At 42.3% G+C, this 20969-nt stretch overlaps 1 protein-coding gene across 4 annotated transcripts in view; it reads right to left on the reverse strand.

Annotated features, from left to right (window-relative positions):
• The window catches only part of ATGRIP (Golgi-localized GRIP domain-containing protein), a 91563-nt gene extending 71220 nt beyond the window's left edge, over positions 1-20343 (reverse strand). For 2 of the 4 annotated variants that reach the window (XR_015694415.1, XM_087697369.1), the window contains exons 1-8: positions 20101-20343; positions 3591-4040; positions 3280-3395; positions 3018-3187; positions 2795-2888; positions 2427-2513; positions 2064-2144; positions 1800-1925 (exon numbers count right to left, since the gene is read on the reverse strand). Coding sequence is in view for 3 of the 4 variants with exons in the window: in XM_087697369.1 (XP_087553495.1) it covers positions 1800-1925; positions 2064-2144; positions 2427-2513; positions 2795-2888; positions 3018-3187; positions 3280-3395; positions 3591-3951 (1035 nt within the window). In the remaining variant the exon portion in view is untranslated. Of the gene's footprint in view, positions 1-1799; positions 1926-2063; positions 2145-2426; positions 2514-2794; positions 2889-3017; positions 3188-3279; positions 3396-3590; positions 4041-20100 lie in introns of those variants that run through there. The other 2 variants (XM_087697370.1, XM_087697371.1) reach the window with 2 other exon arrangements.
• Positions 20344-20969: the final 626 nt, after the last annotated feature.

Here is a 20969-nt window from a genome sequence, read left to right on the forward strand (position 1 = left end):
AAGTTAATCAGCTCCTCCACATGTCTAAGTCAGCACACATGGATAATGGCTCTATTAGGAGCATCCAATACTAGTCTGCTTAGATCCAAATGCACATCTAACTGTAAGAATCCATCCATTGGATAATGGAAACGTGTTGCCAACCAGTCCCATATGCAAAGTAGGGGCTTGAAAAAGCTATAAACATCAAAAAAACATTACATCCTCTCTCCTTATGATGAACCAAAGAGCCATACATGGAACATGATCACACAATCAATATTCCCAACACAGAGGGGACATTGCAGCCGATAGTGAAACCTCTTCCCATCTCAAAATAGTGTCGGCATCCAGGAGGAGTACTGAGACCCCAACAGAGTCCCAGCCTGGAATCTACCCAAGCACTATTGATTGACTGAGGAATCCAGCTTGGCTGATCCAGATGTCCTAGATCTTGACCAATGCCTTGGAGAAGAGAATGAAGCCTCTTGGAAGCCTGTTCTCCTCTTGAGTTGTGTGAGACGAGAATGAAAATCTAGTGTTTATTGTAAGGGAGGTTGGTACCTGCCGATGAAAATGGGGGGTGCTCTGAATCAAGTCCATGACCTTGCCTGGAAACCCAAACAAGAGCATGACCATGAGTAGAGGGCATCAGCACAACTCTTGATAATGTCTTTCCCTTTTTTCTTTTTCTCACTAGAAATCACATGCCCTAACCTTTGTAAGCCTTCCTCATTTTCTCTTGAAGAACAGACACATAACTTCCTTTTGTGACTTGTCCAAGAGAAGAAATGGCTACTTATTTTGTTTGAAAGAAAACCGAAAGGCACAAGGGCTCAACAGCAGCTAAAGCGGACAGAAAAGTACAAGAGCACTACCTCCATGCTAGAGCTTGAAAGAGAACTAAGGAATAATGTGTTTGATCAAGATCTTGTAGCATTTCCTTCCATTTTCAATCTTAACTAGGTAATCAGATATTTTGTCTACAGGAATTAGTATCGCAGACTAAGGTATATTAGATGGACTTTGGTTTGGAATATGACAAGTTCTGGTATTAGAGTGGGATCAATCAAAGAAATATGCTCTACAACTGCTTCATTAGTTGGAGGTCGCTAGATAATGCTAAAACCTGGCCATTCCAAAATGTACTTTCCTTGTAAAGAACCATGTTTGTGGCCATCAGAGAATCCAATACTACTACACTATGGGCTGATGGTATTGTCACGCAGTCCATGTCTAGTCGCTCTCTTGGAGGGGTGAATAGCAAACACTTCGATGAATGGATCACCTGATTCATTGATAAGCTTTCTTGCATCTCTCTTAACTTTGTTTTGTGGATCTATAAGGTCTGGAGTAACCAAAAGTTGCTACACAGCTTCAACTCCAGATTGCTCAACAAAAACCCTTGCACTCAACTCTGGTAGATGCTAGGCTGCCACATAAACATTATTCTCACACCATGATTTGAACAGGCACAACAAGAATGGCAATAAGCTGTATGGTACATAGGCATAGTGGGCATAGGAGTCAAACAGCTGTACTGCCAAAGAAATTCAGCTAGATGTATTCCACTATCTGTCTTGCTACTGATTGTTTGAGACCAGCTCAGCCATGTCTTACCAGATCGTGCTCCTTTGATCAGTTTAGCAGCCAGTTTTCACCAGTTGAACAAATTTGCTTAATACGCAAGAGCAACAAAAACAGAGCCAGAATAGTTGTGCCACATGTCATGCATCTAAAGCGTCTGAGACTAAGCCAATTTTGCAGCAGGCATATACGATTGCTAACTATCTAAATGTGCACCTCTCTTTGCTTCATACATGTTCTTGTTCCATCCGTCCCAAGTCTCCTCGAAGAGCTTCTAAAGCAGCAGTAAGCCGTATTGCCTCTCCTGACGAAGCAGCATCAAGTTCAGCAATCTGTGTCTCTTTTCTTGCCAGCTGATTCTGCAAGCATTACATATTCTGCAAGATTCAACCACTTGAAACAAACCTAAGATTTATCTCAAAATGAAAGCCAGTAACTTTAGAGAGCAAAGATGCTGGATATGTAGTATGATCAACACACAAAAGAAAGTACTTCACCTGAAGAGAAGAAATTGTTTCAGCTGCTTTGGTTCTTTCTTGTACTGCATCCACTACCTGAGCTTCAAGGTCTTCAACCACCTGGGAAGTAGAAATAACAGATCACCAACCGAAAAACACACACACGGAGAGAGAGAGAGAAAGAAGAAAGAAAGAAAGTTATATTAACGTCTACAACAGGCCAAGTTGGCCTATGAGACCAAAATGTTGCATACAAATGTCTGGGAGATTTCAAAAGTCCCAGTGAAGCTAACATTTATGCTATGTTGAACTAAATTGAGAGAAAGAAACATGACTGATTGCAATTACGTGAGCTCTTAATTGACAAGATCATAAAAAATTAAGCAGACACAGCATTATGACCTTTTGGTGCTTAGTAACCAGTTCCGCAACAGAAGCATTATGTTTTTCCTCCATTTCCAGCATCTTCTCAGTAAGTTCGCTGATCAGCTGATCGAAGATCACATCAAGAAGCATGCCACTTTCCTTTAGTCTTTATCCTTGGGCATTCTGTTCTATACCAATATCTCAGTCATAAGAAAAAAGACATGCCACGTGCCACATGCCACATGCCACCAATTGCTGCTTCTCTTTGTCTTTCCTTGTACTAAAACATTTCTTGAGAAACTAACCAGAATGACATTCATACCCTTACAAACTAATGCACTACATTACTGACTCTTATCAGTCAGGCAAAATATATAAGATTGAGCAGGTTATTTTTATATTACCTGATCTTTTTCAGCAGTAATACGCTGAGCTTCCTTCTGCTCTTTCTCTTTTGACTCCAGGCGACGACTTAACTCCTCAATCACCTCTTTTTGTCTGATCAGGTTTCAGAAAAAGGTTTTTTTCTACCGAAAATGAACTACTCCACAAATTCACAGTAAACAAACCTCTTAATAAGCAGAATAAGAAATAACACCAAAGCCTAAGCCTCAAGATTCGACCCACTTGTTCTGAGAGGCACGAAGCTGCTGTCTCTCTGCATCCAGAGAACGGAGAGCATCACCAGCTTGTGCTCGCACCCTTTCAAGATCATGTTGCAAAGAACTACACTGGTTTGAGGCTTGGGAAGCTTTCTCTGATGCAGCTGCTACCTGAGCTTCAAAATCATCCCTCTCCTGAAACAATACAGCAAAAATATCTCCTATTGGTTCTAGCATCAAAAGAAGTAGCAGGAAAAGTTGCTACAAAAAGCAATTCCATTGCATACTTTTTGCAACTCTTGAATGCGTTGCTTTGCACGTTTCTGTAGCTTTCCAAACTTCATATCCAGGTCTGAGTATTTTTTATCACGAGCCTTTATCTCCTCCTCCATTTCCTTCTGCACTGAAAAACAGCAGTGTGACATAAGTCTCGAAACATTCAGTGCTCATGAAGATGCTAATCTAGCCACTATGACCTTGAACAGTGAACAACTTAGCAATAGCAAGTCATTCCATGAGATTTCTCAAACCGCAATATGAGATGTTCAATCCTTGGAACACAGACAATGTAAACTGTTGCAATTGGAAGGTAGCGGACCTTCCACAAGCTTGGCTGTCAGATTCTTAACCCGCTCTTCTGCATTTAGAAGAGATTCCCTTAATTCTTTCACAAGTTCACCAGATCCTGTTTGCTTCTTTGCATCAGCAACTTCTTCGACCAGGTTTGTTTCGGATGCAGGCACCTGTCCATGATCTTTATTCTGCTCATTAGGAGAGTCAATACTTTTTGATTGCTTGACCTCTTGTACCTCCAAAGGTTCTGGTGCACCTTGCACCTGATGCTCTGATAAGTTAATGCTGAGACCCTCGCCATTTGAAATGCCAACACTGGCATCCTCCTCACAGACAAACGAACTATTCTCTCTGTCAGCCGTGTCCTGCAACTCTGATGGATCCATTGCTTTTTACACGTTGAGGCAAGATACTTGCCCTCACAATCTTGAGATATCAGAAATGCATCACCAGTTATGTTCACCTGTTTATTTTGCTACATTGTTTGAACAGAACAGTTCAAGAGAATAAATACATCAGACCAGTTAAAAACAAAATCAATAACAAATACATGAATCGGTTCAGTTGGAAGAAATTTAATGATTCTTTCATCAAATGCATCCAAGGAATGATCACCTAATCAAAACACCCAGAGGTGACAAACAGACCCAAACTACTCACAAATGTGATGTCTTGCACAGATAAAATTCCTTTACAAAGTAAAATTGTTAACCTTAGCTGCAAACAATACCTGTTGGAAACAAATATCCACCATCCAAGGAACCATCCTCCTATTAATATGCATGGAGGTGATAAACAGACAAAAACTACTTGCAAATGTCATGTCTTGCACAAAAACTTTTCTCCTTAGAAAGTAAGGTCATTAGGATGTCAGCTACACTGGGAACAAATAACCAAGCAAACAAATAACCGCCCATTCATTCATCCATCTACTTACCCAGCAACCACTTCCATAATTCCCCAATGTGAGAGATTTTGTAATAATTAGATATAGAAACAAAGGAAAAGTCAATTTGCTGATCAGTTTCAGAAAGGGATTGTCAAAAATTTTACGGAAGTATGGATCTGCAAACATGAAATGTGATGTGACAGAAACCAATCAACAATGTCTAGAGACCAGAAGCATACTCAGCCATAAAAATTATCATGATTTCCAACAATTCCTAGTGAAAGAGAGTTCTAGGAAGCAGCCAGTTGCATTGCTAACCTATTCAGAAGCCTTCGAAACCTAAACCACCACATAATAAGGGGGGTAGAGTCTTGTTAGAGAGTGTGCATTAAGGACATTGGCTAATACATCTTCAAACTAAGACTTTTTTTCTTTTTGGGCCAAAAAAAGGGCGTTACCAATTGTAATATTCAAAAGAATTTTACAAAGAAGTACATGTGCTCAACATTGAACAATCTAGCTGGCGCTGTCTGAAAACCAGAAAAACAATCAGTCGAGGGGGGATGGGGATAGAAGCCATGTGGGGAATGTATTGCTACCTAGGGCTGCCGACCAGCATCGTGAAAAACAAGCCATGGCCACCCCAGGTGAGAATGAACTGATCCCTCAACTCCTGCTCAACTCAAGAGCTGCCCTGTAGGTGATCGCATTGGCTGTGGAGTGGATGATGGATGTTCAGAGCTCTCCCAGGGTCACATATACCAGGAGGCTCTCGCCACCAAAAATCATCTAGCACCGTGCCTTCTAGATAGGCTCCAATACCTAATGGCTAGGCAAGGCCTCCAACCAACCACAACACAAGAGCCTAGCTCGATAATGAAGATCATACCATGCATCTCTGCCTCAAACAGTAGATGGGGGGGCTTGGCTACCTAACTATCGACAAAAGGCCCTCCCTAAACATGCTACGTGCAAGTCGACAAAAAGGACAGCAAACTCTTCTCCACACCAGCTAGGCTGCCTCACATGACCAAAGACAATGCTTTGGGCCTAGTCTCAACTCAAACCTAGATGGCAAAATGTATCCTAGAAAAGCAAGTACTGCCAACTTTGTCAAAAGGCTGGCCATTTCAACGAGAAGTGTTGCTCAAAAGCTAAAGGCATACAACCCAAACACAGACAAAATCAGAACCCTTCCCCTCAGTCTCAAGATAACCCCAACTACAAAGGAAAGGTGGTGGCTACCAACAAAATCAAGGGCAATGGAGATCTCAAAATCACAATGTCACTAGTCAACCATCATAGTCAGCACCATTCTCAACTCCAAAGGGCATGTCTGACTAGTCTACTTGACCATCAATAGACTTCGGTTGATGACGCCAAATGATGGAGGATAAGTTGGGCTACAAAAACGCGGGTCCCAACAGCCTCTGTGATGACAAACAAGTGACACCAAGTGATGGAGGAGAAGCGAAGCTGCAAAAACGCAAGTCCTAGCAACCCCTATGCTAGAGAGTGACACCAGGTGATGGAGGAGGAGCCAGGTTGCAAAAATGCAGGTCCCAACAGCCCCTGTGATAGACAAGTGATGAAATCATTGATGCTCAGTTATGTAGACTGCCGCCAAAGGCTAGGATGCTAACGCCAAGCTGGAGATAAGGACACAAGGCAAGGAGAAGATCTCCACACTGAAAAACGCAAGTGAAGGTGGAGCCTAATGAAAAAGGGTGCAGACGCCAAGCATATGATGGTGACGCCAAGTAAAAGATGCTCCAAACACAAGGCCTGATACTGGAACAAGGCGCCTAAAGCAAAAAGAAAAGGTGAAGGCAACCACGAGCCATAAATCGCAATGTCCTAAAGGGGTGTGAAGGCAATGGAGGGAGCTAGTGAGAGAAGGGAAGTGGTGGTGGTGACCAAAGAAGGTGTGTTGAGAAAGCCTTCACCCGCAGTTTGCGTTTTTGCGTTTTGCGTTTAGGGTTTGCAGCCCCAAAAAGGGGCACCATCCTAGACTGACTATGCCTATTTATAGGCCACTCTCTCATTCATTCCTTACGGCTGATTCATTCAATCCGTCACCTCTTCTCTCCAGCCTCTCCACTACCCTCACACCCCTTCAGGAGAACATTGCGGTTCGTGGTTCGTGGCTATCTTCATCATCTCCCTTGTGCTATGGCACCCTTGTTCCCTTGTATCACATTCACTCCATGATTCGGAACTTCATCATTCCATTCATCAAAGTTTCTTCTCTCTTCTCTTTTCTTCTCCATATTTGCCAAGTTCACTCCATGTTCCTCCCCGCAAACCCTACCATCTCGCTGGTACGTCGTCTTTTGACATGGTATCAGAGCTGGATCTACTCACCTAGCAGCGAAGATCCTCCACCCCAGTGAAGGTAAAGACCAGTGGCGGGTTCGGCATCCACTTCTCTTCTTCTTCTGTTGCATCCAAATCTCGTTTTTGAAGGTTTCAAGTGTTTTCAGCTTGCTGCCCACACCCCTTTCACAGAGGACATCGCAGTCTCAGCTGTCCTTTGCTGTTATCTACAGTCTAGCGCTTGTTTCCAGCCTTCCACCCCCAGTTTGCAGCTGTTTACAGCAGAGCAACTATTGTTGTTCACTCTCCATTCAAAAAACAATCTCGTTTTTGCAGATTTCAGGTATTTCAGCTTACTGCCCACACCCCAGACACAGAGGACATCACGGTCCAAGCTGGCCATTCCTGTCTACAACAATCCGGCGCCTATTTCCAGCCTATCACACACTATTTGGAGCTGATTTCAGCATATTGACTACTGCTCCTGTTTTTTTCCTGCGTTTTTAGACTTTCTCTCTCCTACAGCCTGCATTTTTAGTCTTTCTCTCTCCTACAAGCTGTCTTGCTCGGAGTTCGTGATCCATGAGTTTTTGGATTTCCTATCTACTTCAAAAGGGGATTCAGAGGGGGATGTTATTTATTTGTCCTCAAAGGGGGCATCTACTTCTTCCTCGCCTTCAGTGGGGGGCCCTCCACCTCCCACCTTAGATGGGAAACCTACTCCACATGAAGTTCTTCACCCATCCTCTACTTTCTTGGGGTGGCTGTCTTCGACCAGTCATCTCTTCTACTGATACCCAAGATCTTCAGGTACCACCTAGATTAAGACCTCGGAGGTTCAACTGCGACTTGGTGACAAGGCCTTCGTATTCCTTCCAGTATGGATGCAAGGAGCTAGTGGCTTCTCTCCCGAGGTTGTGTTTTGGGTTCTCCACTTCACTCTGTCTACTGGTCTTTACTGCAGGTTTCCTTTCCAGTGGGAATCTTGGATCTTAGGGATCCTCTACATCTTCTTCCTCCTCTTCTCTTCTTGCCTTGGTCACTTGGTTAGCATGGAGCCACCTCCCGAGATCGAGTACGGGCATATCCTTATGGTTCTCGACACCACACAAAGTCCAACATTCCTCCTATACATTGCATATTTTCATCATCTTTGTACTAGGGCGCTTGGGCAAGTGAACAATTTTCCCACAAGGGACACTGTCCAAGTGGCACCTACTGCATGAGCAATCTTCAGCATGTAGCATTGCATCTCCATCTCATTCTTCTCTTGTTCCCCTTTTTGGGCCTGAGAGGGGATATTGAGAAACCCTTCACCTACAGTTTACATTTTTGCGTTTCTGCGTTTTGCGCTTAGGGTTTGCATTTAGGGTTTGCAGCCCCAAAAAGGGACACCATCCTAGACTGACGCCTATTTATAGGCCACTCTCTCATTCATTCCTTACGGCTGATTCATTCAATCCGTCACCTCTTCTCTCCAGCCTCTCCGCTACCCTCACACCCCTTCAAGAGGACATTGTGGTTCGTGGTTCATGGTTATCTTCATCATCTTCCTTGTGCTACGGCACCCTTGTTCCCTTGTATCACATCCACTCCATGATTCGAAACTTCATCATTCCATTCATCAGAGTTTCTTCTCTCTTCTCTTTTCTTCTCCATGTTTGCCAAGTTCACTCTGTGTTCCTCCCCGCAAACCCTACTGTCTCGCCGATACGTCATCTTTTGACAAGGTGGTCAAGAATGACTGAAGAGAGAGGTGGAATGAACGAAGTGATTGCCTATTTATAGGCATAAGTTGTCTAGGGTGGGCGCCCACTAAAAAATTGGCCAAAATGTGGATACAACCCTTTTTGGGGCTGTCAGTACGAAACCCTAAATGAAGTTTGTGAATTGAAGAAGTGGTTTATGCCTAGGGCACAAAGTGGACCGTATTACCTGATGCTCGTGAGGGAGCTAGAACATCCACTCCTCAGTGATGGACAGCTCTAAATGTAGTGGATCTCGGATGTATTCAGCATACATTCAAGGTACTATAACTGACAATATGTTTGCCAAGGGATCACTATTCAATGTACTAGTCACTATGTCTGATATGCATATGGTATGGTTTATTATATGCAACTCTGTAACTATACATTTGCATCACTTTATGCTCGGTGTAGCATCAATCATGATCAGAATTGAATGATTGGTTTTTGATCATTAGAGCCTATTTATCCTATACTGATTTGCGGGAAATAGTCATTAGTTTTCAATGGTATTCAGGTGATTTTATGACAGCAGCATGTGTTATGATATCATTGATGTTTCAGCAGATATATCAGTTCATGGGAGTCTATGCATGTGATTCAATGGGCTAGGGCATCATGACAATTTCTTGATTATTTAGGCATTTTATTTGGCTATCTATAATGGCTATTTTGGCATTTTTATGCTGGCCAACCTGCTGCCATTTATGGCATTCTTTTGACCGATCTATTCAAGCTCCTCCTCCACAATCCATTCATTCATCTATCATCTACAAGTTCTTTGTGGAGACAGGTGTTTTCATCAATTTGCTGCATTTATAGCTTAATTCAGCCTTTTGGTTTTCTAACCTTGCCTACTGGCTAGGTAACCATGTGAACAGGTCATTTTCGCTGTTTTTGCATTTTTTGGTTGTAACTTTCTGCTTCTTGCAGCAGTCATCCTCATGTTTTGACCAGATTTTGGTTTCCATTGCATGAGAACTCTCATTTTGTGCAATCTTTGTTGTTGGTCTGGCTGTCTTCTCTCTCTTTCCACCTTCTATCCTTTGGCTTCTCTTCCTATCCTCTCCAAATGGCTCCTCAACGCACTTCTACTGACAATAAGTTACATGGCCCTGACTATTTAACTTGGAGTGCTGTTATGAAAGCTTGGTTTGTGCGAAAGCAGTTATGATACATTGTTTGTGGAGCTATACGCCCTTAGTGTCCTTTTCTAGTTCCAAACGATTTTAATGAGGACAATCACAAGGAACTTGTGCTTAAATGAGATACGGATGATGCGCATGCCTATTCTGCTCTTTTTCAATGTATTTCTAAAGAAATTCTACTAGTGGTTACCTCTTGCAAGACATCTCCAAAAGTATGGTCGAAGCTTCACATATTGTACAAGGCACTTTCGACCATGCGTGCAATGACACTTTATGGACAACTCCAAGAAATGAAGTTCGAGCCTAGGGACACTACTCAATCATTGGCCAATGCTTTGAGGGCACAAACCCATGTGTCCTCCATATTGCTTGAGTATGAGGCATCTTTGCATCTATAGGGCAAGCTTCCATCTCATTATACAAGTTCTAGTAAGGCTCTTGCAGCTTCTAAGAGGAGTGACAAGAACAAGAAGTCCAAGGCCTAGTGTTATCACTATGGTAAGAAGGGACACTTGCAGAACTGCAAAGAGTTAGTGGCTTCCAAGAAGAAGAAGGAGAAGAAGAAGCAGAATGTGGACTCCTCCATTGATTCATCCTCCTCAGAATCCAATTCAGATCCTCCAACCAAGGCCAAGGCCAAGGCCTGGAAGGGATCCTCGTCTTTTGATCAAGGGAAGGCTTGGCAACCCCTCCTCCTTTTGCTTTCTAGGACAGGTGATGTGGTCATCCCTCACGACTCTCCAAAGACAAAGAGGAAGTGTGAGAGAATGGTGAGATGAGATAGTTGAGCCTCCTCTATACAGGTATACCAATGCACAAGTTCCAAAGAGACATCCTTGACGCATCGATCAAAGTCTAGCAAGTTCAGATCCTAGAGCTAGGATTGACATCCGCATTCATGCTGGGATATTACGTGACAAAGAGCTTAGCTCCTAGTCTGGTGCTCACATGCGGGGAGACTTTGGTGGTCTACCTTAAGGCAGGGAATCCATGGTCACATATGTTCAAAGGCATTTTTAACAAGATGATCGTGTATGCTACTACGAGACATGAGGGGATACTTTGGTAGTTTAGCCAAAGGCAAGGACTCCATGGTTACATATGTTCAGAGACATTTTTGACAAGATGGTCATGTATGCTACTATGAGAAATTGTTGATAGACATTGAGAGCTATGATGATTCTTCTCTATTTTCAAGAGTTGGTATGATCGACATCGACATTAGATTCTCTCCAAGGCACCTTGGTGGTGGCTTGTGTACCCATTGCTTGGGTATCCATGGTTCTCCTTTGGTGGTCCTTGTTCTATGTGCTGCAATGGGACCTTATCATTGTATATTGTATTGTATCAAATCACCCATGATCTGAGAGAGAGTGTTAGCAAATATGTCAGTTCGGTGATGGCTATTGTGGCATTTTATGCTAGCCGACCTCGTGCCATTTATGACATTCTTTTGGCCTATTTATTCAAGCTCCTCCTCTACACTCCATTCATTCATCTATCATCTACATGTTCTTGGTGGAGAGAGGAGCCAATGCCAATGACTCACATTGGTTCTGTACTGTCTCATGACTTGGTATATGGATTCAATTTTCCAAGCATTCTTTTCAGTTCTCTTCTTTTGCAATGTTCTTATTTACTCTATGTTTGTGTTCAACAGTCTATTTCAACATACGTATACACTTCCATTGTTGCATCCACTTCTGATGGGTTTATAGTATACTATGATTTGGTTTTGCTAGATAAGTTAAGCTCATGAGTAATGGATGCATCCCATAATATTCTACCAATGCTTTTGAGATTCTTTGTGAGTCTTATACTATGTTATGCTTGCTAGTAATTTTCAGCATGTGTTTGGAAGTAGCATGCTTTGGCAGCCATGGCCAATGTTGTCTTTACTATGATACCTTGTAGAAATTCCAATGCAGTACTTTGCTTTTAATGAATCCAACTGTGCAATCAGAGACGATTGCAAGGATTTCAAGGGGGAGGACTGTCACGAGGACATGAAATTTTGTTGCTTTACTTAACATTTGGATTAATCTTAATCAATTGTTTTAAGTATGTGTTGCACATGTACAGTGCAACTGAGATTATTTCATATTTATGAGCCAACGACTTGAGGAAATCAATGGATGTGAAAGGCAAAAGTTGTCTTAAGTACTATTGCACACATGCTAGGTAGTATCTTATGCCAAAAATTGGTCTAAGATATTTTATTGGCCATAAGTGTCAGTTTGGTGACACTAGGGATTTGGCATTTAATAGTACTTAATGCCAATTCGGGGGCTAAAGAAGACTCAAAAACACTTGGAGATAAACCACGTAAACCCTCTATATTTTCTTCATCACTCGCACCCACAAGTGGTTATGATAGTTTTCTATTTGGTGATGTTTAATCTGACCATCCCTTGCTTTTTCTCCAAGGGCGCAGATACTTGAAAGGACAAAAACAAACCCCAAAAGAAAAAGTTCAAAGCCATTCCATCATCTTTGCAAGTCCTAGTAGACCATGTCATGAGGACATATATTTTTGAAACCTCAATTAACATGTGGATTAATTTTTAATCACATGGTTAAGTGAATGTTGCACATATGAGGTGTAACTCGGATTAGAGTAAATTTACGAGCCCAAGACCAGAGGAAATCACGAGATGTCAAACGAAAAGGTTGCTATAAGTTATGTCCCACAGATACTTCGTGGTATCTGGTGCCAGTTGTTGGCCTAGGTCATTCATTTAGCCGTAAGTGTCAATTGGTGACACTAGAGAAGTGGCATTTAATGGTACTTAACGCCAATCTAATGGTCAAAGATGATGTAGAGATACTCAAGAACGGAAGTTGCCTAGCCAATTTAATTATTGGCCAACCTAATTATTTTTCAAGGCACCGAAATAATTATTAGATTAATTTTCAGTATTTAAAGACTAAAAATTAATATTTAATTATGGATATTGCTGGAAAAACCATTTGGAAGGCTGCCACCTGTCAAAAATGCCCATGCAAGACTAAAAAACGTCTTTAGAGGTTGGGTAGAAAAAGACCAATCAATAACAACTGACAACATCTACAGGCTATTAAGACAGGGCAACAACAATAAATGACTAATTTTCTTCAATTATTTGTATCTACAAGATGTTGATGTTAGCAGATATTAGTCAGCTCATGGTGTGAGTCTGTGTTAGAGGCTGGGCATTTTATGCAGTATTTTATGGCGCATTTTAGTGGCCATTTATGATGTATTATTTAGCATTTGTTGCTGGCCGACCAGCATTAAATGCTCCCCACTTTTGTGGCTATTTATTGGGCTCCTCCTCCACAGTCTTTGGTACTTCAGCCATCAGTGGAGATCCTTCTGGGAGAGAGGAGCCGGTGCTGAGGAGCCCATGCAGCCAGTGACTCACCGTTGTATGCTGCTGTCTCGTGTTCGATATGGATTCCGTTTCCCGAGCATACATCTGAGTTCTCATCTGTCTTCTGTGTTCATTCTTTCTTTCTTTCTTCTGTCTTGTGTTTCAGCATTTATTTCAGCATATTCTTCACGCTTCCATTGCTGCACCACTTCTGACATGGTATCAGATTTCAGGCTGCAACCTATTTGTGCTGTGTTTTCTTGCTGATTTCAGGATTTTCACCCTTTCTTGCTGATCAGGCAGCTGTCCTTCCTACTGGCGACTGCTGATTTGCTGCTGGCGACAGTGTTTCAGCATTTGCGTTTTGCGTTTTTCTGGACAAATTTGTGTTTCCTGCTGTTCCACTCTTTGCTGCCCGTGTTTCCTTCATCAACCTGCTGGCAACAGTCTTTAGCCCCTGTTTCTTCAGTTTGCAGCCTGTGTTTTGCTGTTTACAGCATTATTTTTGCCTGTTTTTCTGATTATTCAGGCCGTTTTTTGCTGTTTTTGGCAGTTTTAACCTGATTTTTTCACTTTGTGCAGCAGCTTTTGGCTTATTCTGGTCAGCCTTTGGGTTATATTGCATGTGAACTCACTATTTTTGGTGTTTTTGGTTGCGTTTTGGCTGTGCTCACTCTCCAAACGACCATCTTTTCTTCTACTTCTCTTCTTATCCTCTCCATATGGCTCCTCCGTGCACTTCCTACAAGCTCCCCCCGGAGTTTGATGGAGTGGCCAATGCTTTGCGGGCGCACACATCATCGTCTCCTGTCAGTTTTACACATATGACCTCGATGCTTCTTGAGCATGAGGCATCCTTGAGATTACAGGGGCGGCTTCCGGCACATTATGGAGGTGAGGCTTATGTAGCTTCAGAGAGGGGTGACGGGAAGAAGAAGTCGAAGGCCTAGTGTTACCACTGTGGCAAGAAGGGACATTTGCGGAAGGACTGCAAGAAGTTAGCGGCTTCCAGGAAGAAGGAGCAGAAGACGAAGCGGGATGCTGACTCTACCGATGAGTCCTCTCCTTCATCAGACTCCGACTCCGATCCTCCGACCAAGGGGAAGTCCAAGGTGCGGAAGGGATCCTCTTCTTCGGATCGCGGGAAGGGCTTGGTGGCCCCTTCCTCGGCTGCTTTCTAGTGGTGGTGATGCGGTCATCCCTCACGACTCCTCGGTGCCAGAGAGGGAGTGTGAGCGGGTGTTGGTGGGGCTGCAGTGCCTCATCTATATTTTGATACAGGTGCACAGGTTCCAAAGAGGGACGTCCCTGACGCATCGACGGTATCTGGTAGTGAAATCCTAGAGACTGGTGTTGATTTCTGGGTTCATGATGAGCTGTTCTTCTTGACAGAGAGCGAGAGGCTTTCGTCTGGAGCTCACATGAGGGGACACTTTGGTGGTTTGGCCAAAGGCGGAAACTCCATGGTCACATGTTCAGAGACATGTTTGGCAGATTGGCTTTGTATGTCCTGAGTGACATAGGTGACATTACACAGAGAGCTGCTATGAGTCTTCTCTATTTTCAGGTGTTGTTGGTATGATCGACATCGACATCAGATACTCTCCGAGGCATCTTGGTGGTGGGCTGGCCACTCACCGCTTGGACATCCATGGTCCTTCTGGTGTTTCTTTGTTGTGTAGTTTATGATTCTCCATCGTTGTACTATTTCATTGTATCCGATCACTCATGATCTGAGAGAGGGTGTTAGCAGATATTAGTCAGCTCATGGTGTGAGTCTGTGTTAGAGGCTGGGCATTTTATGCAGTATTTTATGGCACATTTTAGTGGCCATTTATGATGTATTATTTAGCATTTGTTGCTGGCCGACCAGCATTAAATGCTGGCCGACCTGCATTTTATGCTCCCCACTTTTGTGGCTATTTATTGGGCTCCTCCTCCACAGTCTTCGGTACTTCAGCCATCAGTGGAGATCCTTCTGGGAGAGAGGAGCCGGTGCTGAGGAGCCCACACAGCCAGTGACTCACCGTTGTATGCTGCTGTCTCGTGTTCGATATGGATTCCGTTTCCCGAGCATACATCTGAGTTCTCATCTGTCTTCTGTGTTCATTCTTTCTTTCTTTCTTCTGTCTTGTGTTTCAGCATTTATTTCAGCATATTCTTCACGCTTCCATTGCTGCACCACTTCTGACAATTGATGAGACAAGGTAGTAGCAGTAAATTACAAATTTTCTTCAATTCTTCACGAAGAAAGTCTGAATTTTCTCTCTCCTCAACATTCTCTCTCATCTCCCAGCCTTGCTCCAAAGATCACAACATTGAGATCACCAAAGGCTGAGAAATTTCAGATTTCTCTGCTGTAAACCCTAATCTGTAGCAGAAATTAGAGTTTAGCAATAGCCTCAAGAAGCGTGCCAAAAATTGGAAGCTCCAAGACTAGGATTCAACCGGACTAAAGCTGTTTTTAGTCAAATTCAAGTGGAGGGACCAGCAAATCAATGAGTTTGGGGCATTTTCCATCTCCATCAAAGCAGGTGAAGATTAATTAATTGCCCAAATCAAGGGGCAAATCAGATTGAACACTTACTAGTCATTTTGGACAACAAGGGGAGTTGAAATACCGAAAGGGATTGGGAGAATCCCATTGTACATCAACTTCTTCTTCAATTAAGTTAAATGAATACTGCAAGAGGCGTCAACTTTGGGGCCAACAGGGTGTCCAATGTCCAAGATTATATGGTAAAGTGTGCATTTCAATTTTGTGAATTTGTTAGTTGCTATAAATAGTGCTTAATCAGGTTATTTACCACCCTATTCGAGGAGGAAGGCTGGTTTCAAACCACTAGACAATTGACAAGCACCCTTTATGCGATGCCTTAGCCTCGCTAGGGTGACCATTTGGGCTCCCAGGTTAAGATTACCATCACCACTATAACATTGGTAGGCCATTGGGCAACCGATGGGCACCCTTTGTCCAATGCCCTATTTGCTTTAGGGTGGAACGACATATTATGGCCTAAGCTATGATTTGCAATCCCTCTTGGGCATAGTTACACAAAACGGCCTGAAACAGCACTTAAGAAGGGGCAAAACACTAAAACAGTGTTGAAATCTCCAAAAACACATTTCCTAGACCGAAACGTTTCGGAATTGTGAAACAGCGCCACGTGGTGTTTCAGGCCAAACCCAAAAAATTTTGAAAAACATTTCAGGACATAAAATGTCTGCATGCATGGAATAGAATGCAATGTTTATGTTCAAAAATTGAAGGTTTGAAACCTCTTAAGAAAACATATTAAATTTTAAGTCACAAATGTGTTGTTTTGAGTGTTGATCAAGTGTAATCAAATGAGCCATTTTAATACAACTTGCTACAAGTAAAAAGGGATTTGCACTACTCTTTTCAATCATAGCCTTTCATTAAAGAAAAATCTTGATTCTTCCACGTGTGAACATTAAAAAAGAACATTTGAAATGAGGATTGTGCCCACAATTTGGTTCCAACTATAGTCCATTATTCTCTCTCTCTCTCTCTCTCTCTCTCTCTCTCTCTCTCTCTCTCTCTCTCTCATATAATGATTCCAACATACAGCTTCATTAACATCTTCCAACTTACAACTATAAGTTCTTGCATATTGATAATTTTAAGTTTTTAAAGAGTCTTCAAATCTTATTAACTAGGATATCATGTAATCCTTGTCTTCCCTAAATGATGTAGTATTTCCATTCCCGTTTCACCCCTTTTGAAAATTCTTGTCCCCATTTCCATTCCAAAGTTCCCCTCAACTATGCTCTTGGGTACCAGTTTTGGGCCGAAAAGGGGGTGTTGAGCTAAAAAATGCATTACATTATAGGCCCAAAATATGATTATTACCAAACTTTCCCAGAGAGTGTTTATGTTCCATCAGCCAAACCCTAGGTTGATAAGATCCACATCTATAAATAGAAAATCCAATTAGAAGGCTACCATTTGGCAAAACCTTCCCATGAAAGTGAGAAGAGACTGGTGAGAGGCTAGAGAGACCATTCTAGGCTGAGCGAGGAAGAACGAGCTGTCGAATTAGCTCTGAGACAGAGGCAACAACTGATCATGCAACACAACAAGACAAGGGCAACAAGTTTCCCTCTTTGCCTCAATGAAAGGCAATGACAAAAGATGAGAATTCGCCACTTGCACTAGAGTTTTACCCCCCCTTTGAGATGTTGGTGCCATCAAAATTGCCATCAGAGCTACCATTCAAAAGATTCTCTCTCTAGCTGATTTTCTCTCTCATTCTCTTGCATTCACTCTCAGCATTCTCTTCTTCGTTCCAACCATTTCTCAACCATTCTCAGCAAATCTCAGCCATTCATAGCAAAATTCAACCATTGAAGGTGGGCAGCAAAAGCATTTGTTGCTATAAACCTTAATCTATGTTAGAAATTAGGGTTTACCAGCCACCTCAGATCCCATAGCACTTGGAATTAGCAGCTGAAATTTGGGGATTTTCAGAGATTTCAAGAGGCCAGCCCATCCCAATTGAGTTTGGAGTTAGATTTGACCAGCCAAGGGTCGATTGGAGGCCAATTCCCTATCAAATCAAGGGGCAAAATTATTTGAAGGCTTGTTGGTGATTTATGACAGCAAGAGGCATTCGATATTGAAGGAGATTGGAGCAATCTCACTGTACTTCTTCCAATTGCAATACAAGTTACAAAAATACCACAAGAGACGCCAATTTTGGGGCCAATCAAGAGTCTATTGTCCAAGATTAATTGGTAACATTTGTATTCACAAACTGCCATTCATCACACATAAGTGTTATGTTCACAATCAACAAAGTATATGGAAGACTTTTTTACTGCTTTAATACATGTTGAATGACTCTTTCTGCAACTGCAGGTCAACCTGTATGAGTTTCAGTTTGCAGTGTTGTTCCCATGCAAGTTCTCCACCACAGTTCGTAGTAATATTTATGTTCAAGGTCTCCACGATGAGTCTACATCACTAGTGCTAACCATGCTGCATCTTGCAGCAGCCCAGCCTTACTTGCATTGAGTGCATGATAAATTGATCAGCTCACCCTTCAGCACAGTCACAAGGGCCAAGTCCAGTTCCAACTGTGTATAGCACTTCACTAGCTCAAGACCAAGCATTCAAGTTGTTTGCCAAGTCATTGCGCTGAGCTCTCCAAAAAGTTAGGCAAGCAAATATTCATTTTTTCACATTCTAAACCCTATACTCTTTTCATTCAGTTTGGTTGTGATAAAAGTGTTCTTTGAAGCAAAGTTATTGGATTCACTCTGGGGAGACCTGGTTGGCTGTCAAGCTCCTGCATGTTAGATTCAAAGGCATCTAGAGGTTGCTTTAATCTGTCCCATAGGCAAACATGAAGATTAAAACACCAAACCAACATCCTAATCATCAGGCAAGTTAATTCCCACCACTATTTTTTCGAAGTCAGGAGTCTGATACCACCATCCATGTCCTGAAGAGATTCTGAACTCCTATTCTTTATCTCTCACCCAGGCTGCATCATGCAACAGCTCAAGTGCTTCCTACTTCAGTTATTTCATCAAGCCACCACATCAGATGCATGTTGATTTAGGCAAAGCAATTCCGGCTCTGCATAGACATCAGGGCTTGATGGGACTCATCATTGTAATTTCCAGCCATTTGGATCTGATTTGCAGGACTCATTCTGATGTTTGGAATCTAGAATCTAGATGTGCCTCATGGAATTTTGCTTGTTGGACACAAAGCTGATCAGAAAACAATCTTTTCATCATTTTCTTTGTATTGAATTACTGAGAATAGTTGCCCAGCGTCTTGATTGAGGGACCTAAGGAAAAGAGAGAAACTCTTCCAGTGAGTGGGGTAGGCCTTCCCACCTTGTTGCAACTCTTTTCTGTCCAGATATTTCTTTTCAATTATTTTGTTTGCAGTTTATTAGCGTGATTTCAAGTATTAAATATCTGCCACAGAATCCTTGCCGAGTCACATGTCATTTACCACATTCTTCTCAGCCCTACAAGACTGCATTCATTTATTCTCTTACTCATTCCTCTCCCAAGAACTCCTCTGTCGCAGCCTCTTTGAAGCATGCAACTAGTACCTAGTTATCTTTCAACCCCAATAAAATGAGTAGCAGCAATTTGCAAAGGTAATACCCCGTGAACTCATCTTCCCTGATTAAAGTTCACAACATCTTGTCCCTCACAAGAAACAATAATCATGCGGATAGCTTGGCATCATATCATATTTCTCAAATCAATTTTCCTTAGGCAGGAAATTATCATATAGAGCTTAGTGATGCTACCTTCATTAGGATCATATGTATGTCTTAGATCAAATTTTCGCTAGAAAAGAGTATCATGTAGAGTTTATTGATCCTAAAAGTATCATCAGCTTGTTTAGAGGCTAGCCCCACTACAACAAGAGGAGGGTTGGCCCACCGAACCAAATAACATCCATGGTTTTGATGCAGTTCATGCCCCCATTGTAGCAAAGCAGACTAACTACATTTATACGATTAGACCTGAGCTGCCCCTAATACAAACAACACATCAAAGATTGGCCAATTCGAGCAAGGGCACACCATCTACTCCATGCAGCAACTGCTCTATGCAGCAAACCAAAAAACATCAAACATCGGGCTAATTCAAGCAAGAGAACACCATCTACTACATACAGCAACTGCTCTATGCGGCAAATTATGTACTGATATCTTGATAAATCCCAAACAAGCACTTTTTGGAGACTTAGAAGAGCGATCCACAACCGAAGTGCATGGTGTACATTAGCTGTCCGAGCATTCCGTAACAGTGTGACTTAATCAGTCACAGTCCATAGCGACACCTAAGTCGCAGGTCATGGACAAAATTATACTGATCGTTTAATTAGTAAATTAGTACACTGATGATGAACCATAATGCAGCACAAAGCAATCCAATGCTTGACACAGCATTGTCACAACGACAGTTGTAAGTCATAAATCGAAGCTATACCCCATGCAACCTGTGCTTTAACATTCTGATGGACTCTGATAGACGATCAAGTGTGCATACAGTGCACTGCTCGGATCTGATAACAAAACCCTACCTTTAGAGAGAAGTGGAGGCGGCCATGCTGATGCCTGAGTTGTGCTCTAGATTGGCTCGAACAAAGGGAGATCAGACGGATCTGCTGGATCACCGGAGCTCATCCGATTGGCCTGTCATCGAGCATCGAGCTTGCGAGACAGCTACAGCTCTCGTAGAATGACAGTGATACATTGATCTTAAACGCTGATGCCTCCATTAATTGACTGTTCGCAGACTGTCTTGCAAATTCGGCTTGCGCCAGGGCCCGGGTGTCTTTTATTTTCGAATTTTTTTAATTAAAGCTGAGACTTAACAGTTAGCACAATCAGTAGAGTTAATCATCAAATTAATTAATAGTTGATAATGACGCAACGTGGGGTCAGGTTTTTCCAATGCGGAATATAATTATATTAATATTTCCAACATCTCTAATGAGATGAGGTCAGCTTTTTACACACGAGAATATATATAATTGACATAGCTGTATGGACAAACTGCAGGGCCCATAAGATAGGGATAGGGGATGGTATTTGCTCGAGGTACAACATAGTGCCCCATTTGTTTCTCTCTTGTAAAGCAAACAAATATATTTTGAACATAATCGAGGTGATAATAGCACCTTTCCACCCGTCTACACTTAACTTACATGGAAATAAGTGCTCCTGGGAGAGATATTTGGGGTCCATCTAGTAACATGGAACTGGCCAAGAAGCATATATCTATGGAATATATGGACCTACTAATATTTGATCAGGTTTATTCAGAGCCTATGTACCCATTTAATGCATATTATTTATGGTAGGTTGCAGCCATGAGGAAAAATCTAGAGAAAGACATGGACAATTATCAAAAGATGAAGACTCAATGAAGAGAGACAATAGCCCCAAA

Source organism: Lygodium microphyllum, chromosome 17 (genome assembly GCF_053477565.2).
Source record: "Lygodium microphyllum isolate KBCC chromosome 17, Lygodium_microphyllum_v1.1.10, whole genome shotgun sequence".
Lineage (NCBI taxonomy): Eukaryota > Viridiplantae > Streptophyta > Polypodiopsida > Schizaeales > Lygodiaceae > Lygodium > Lygodium microphyllum.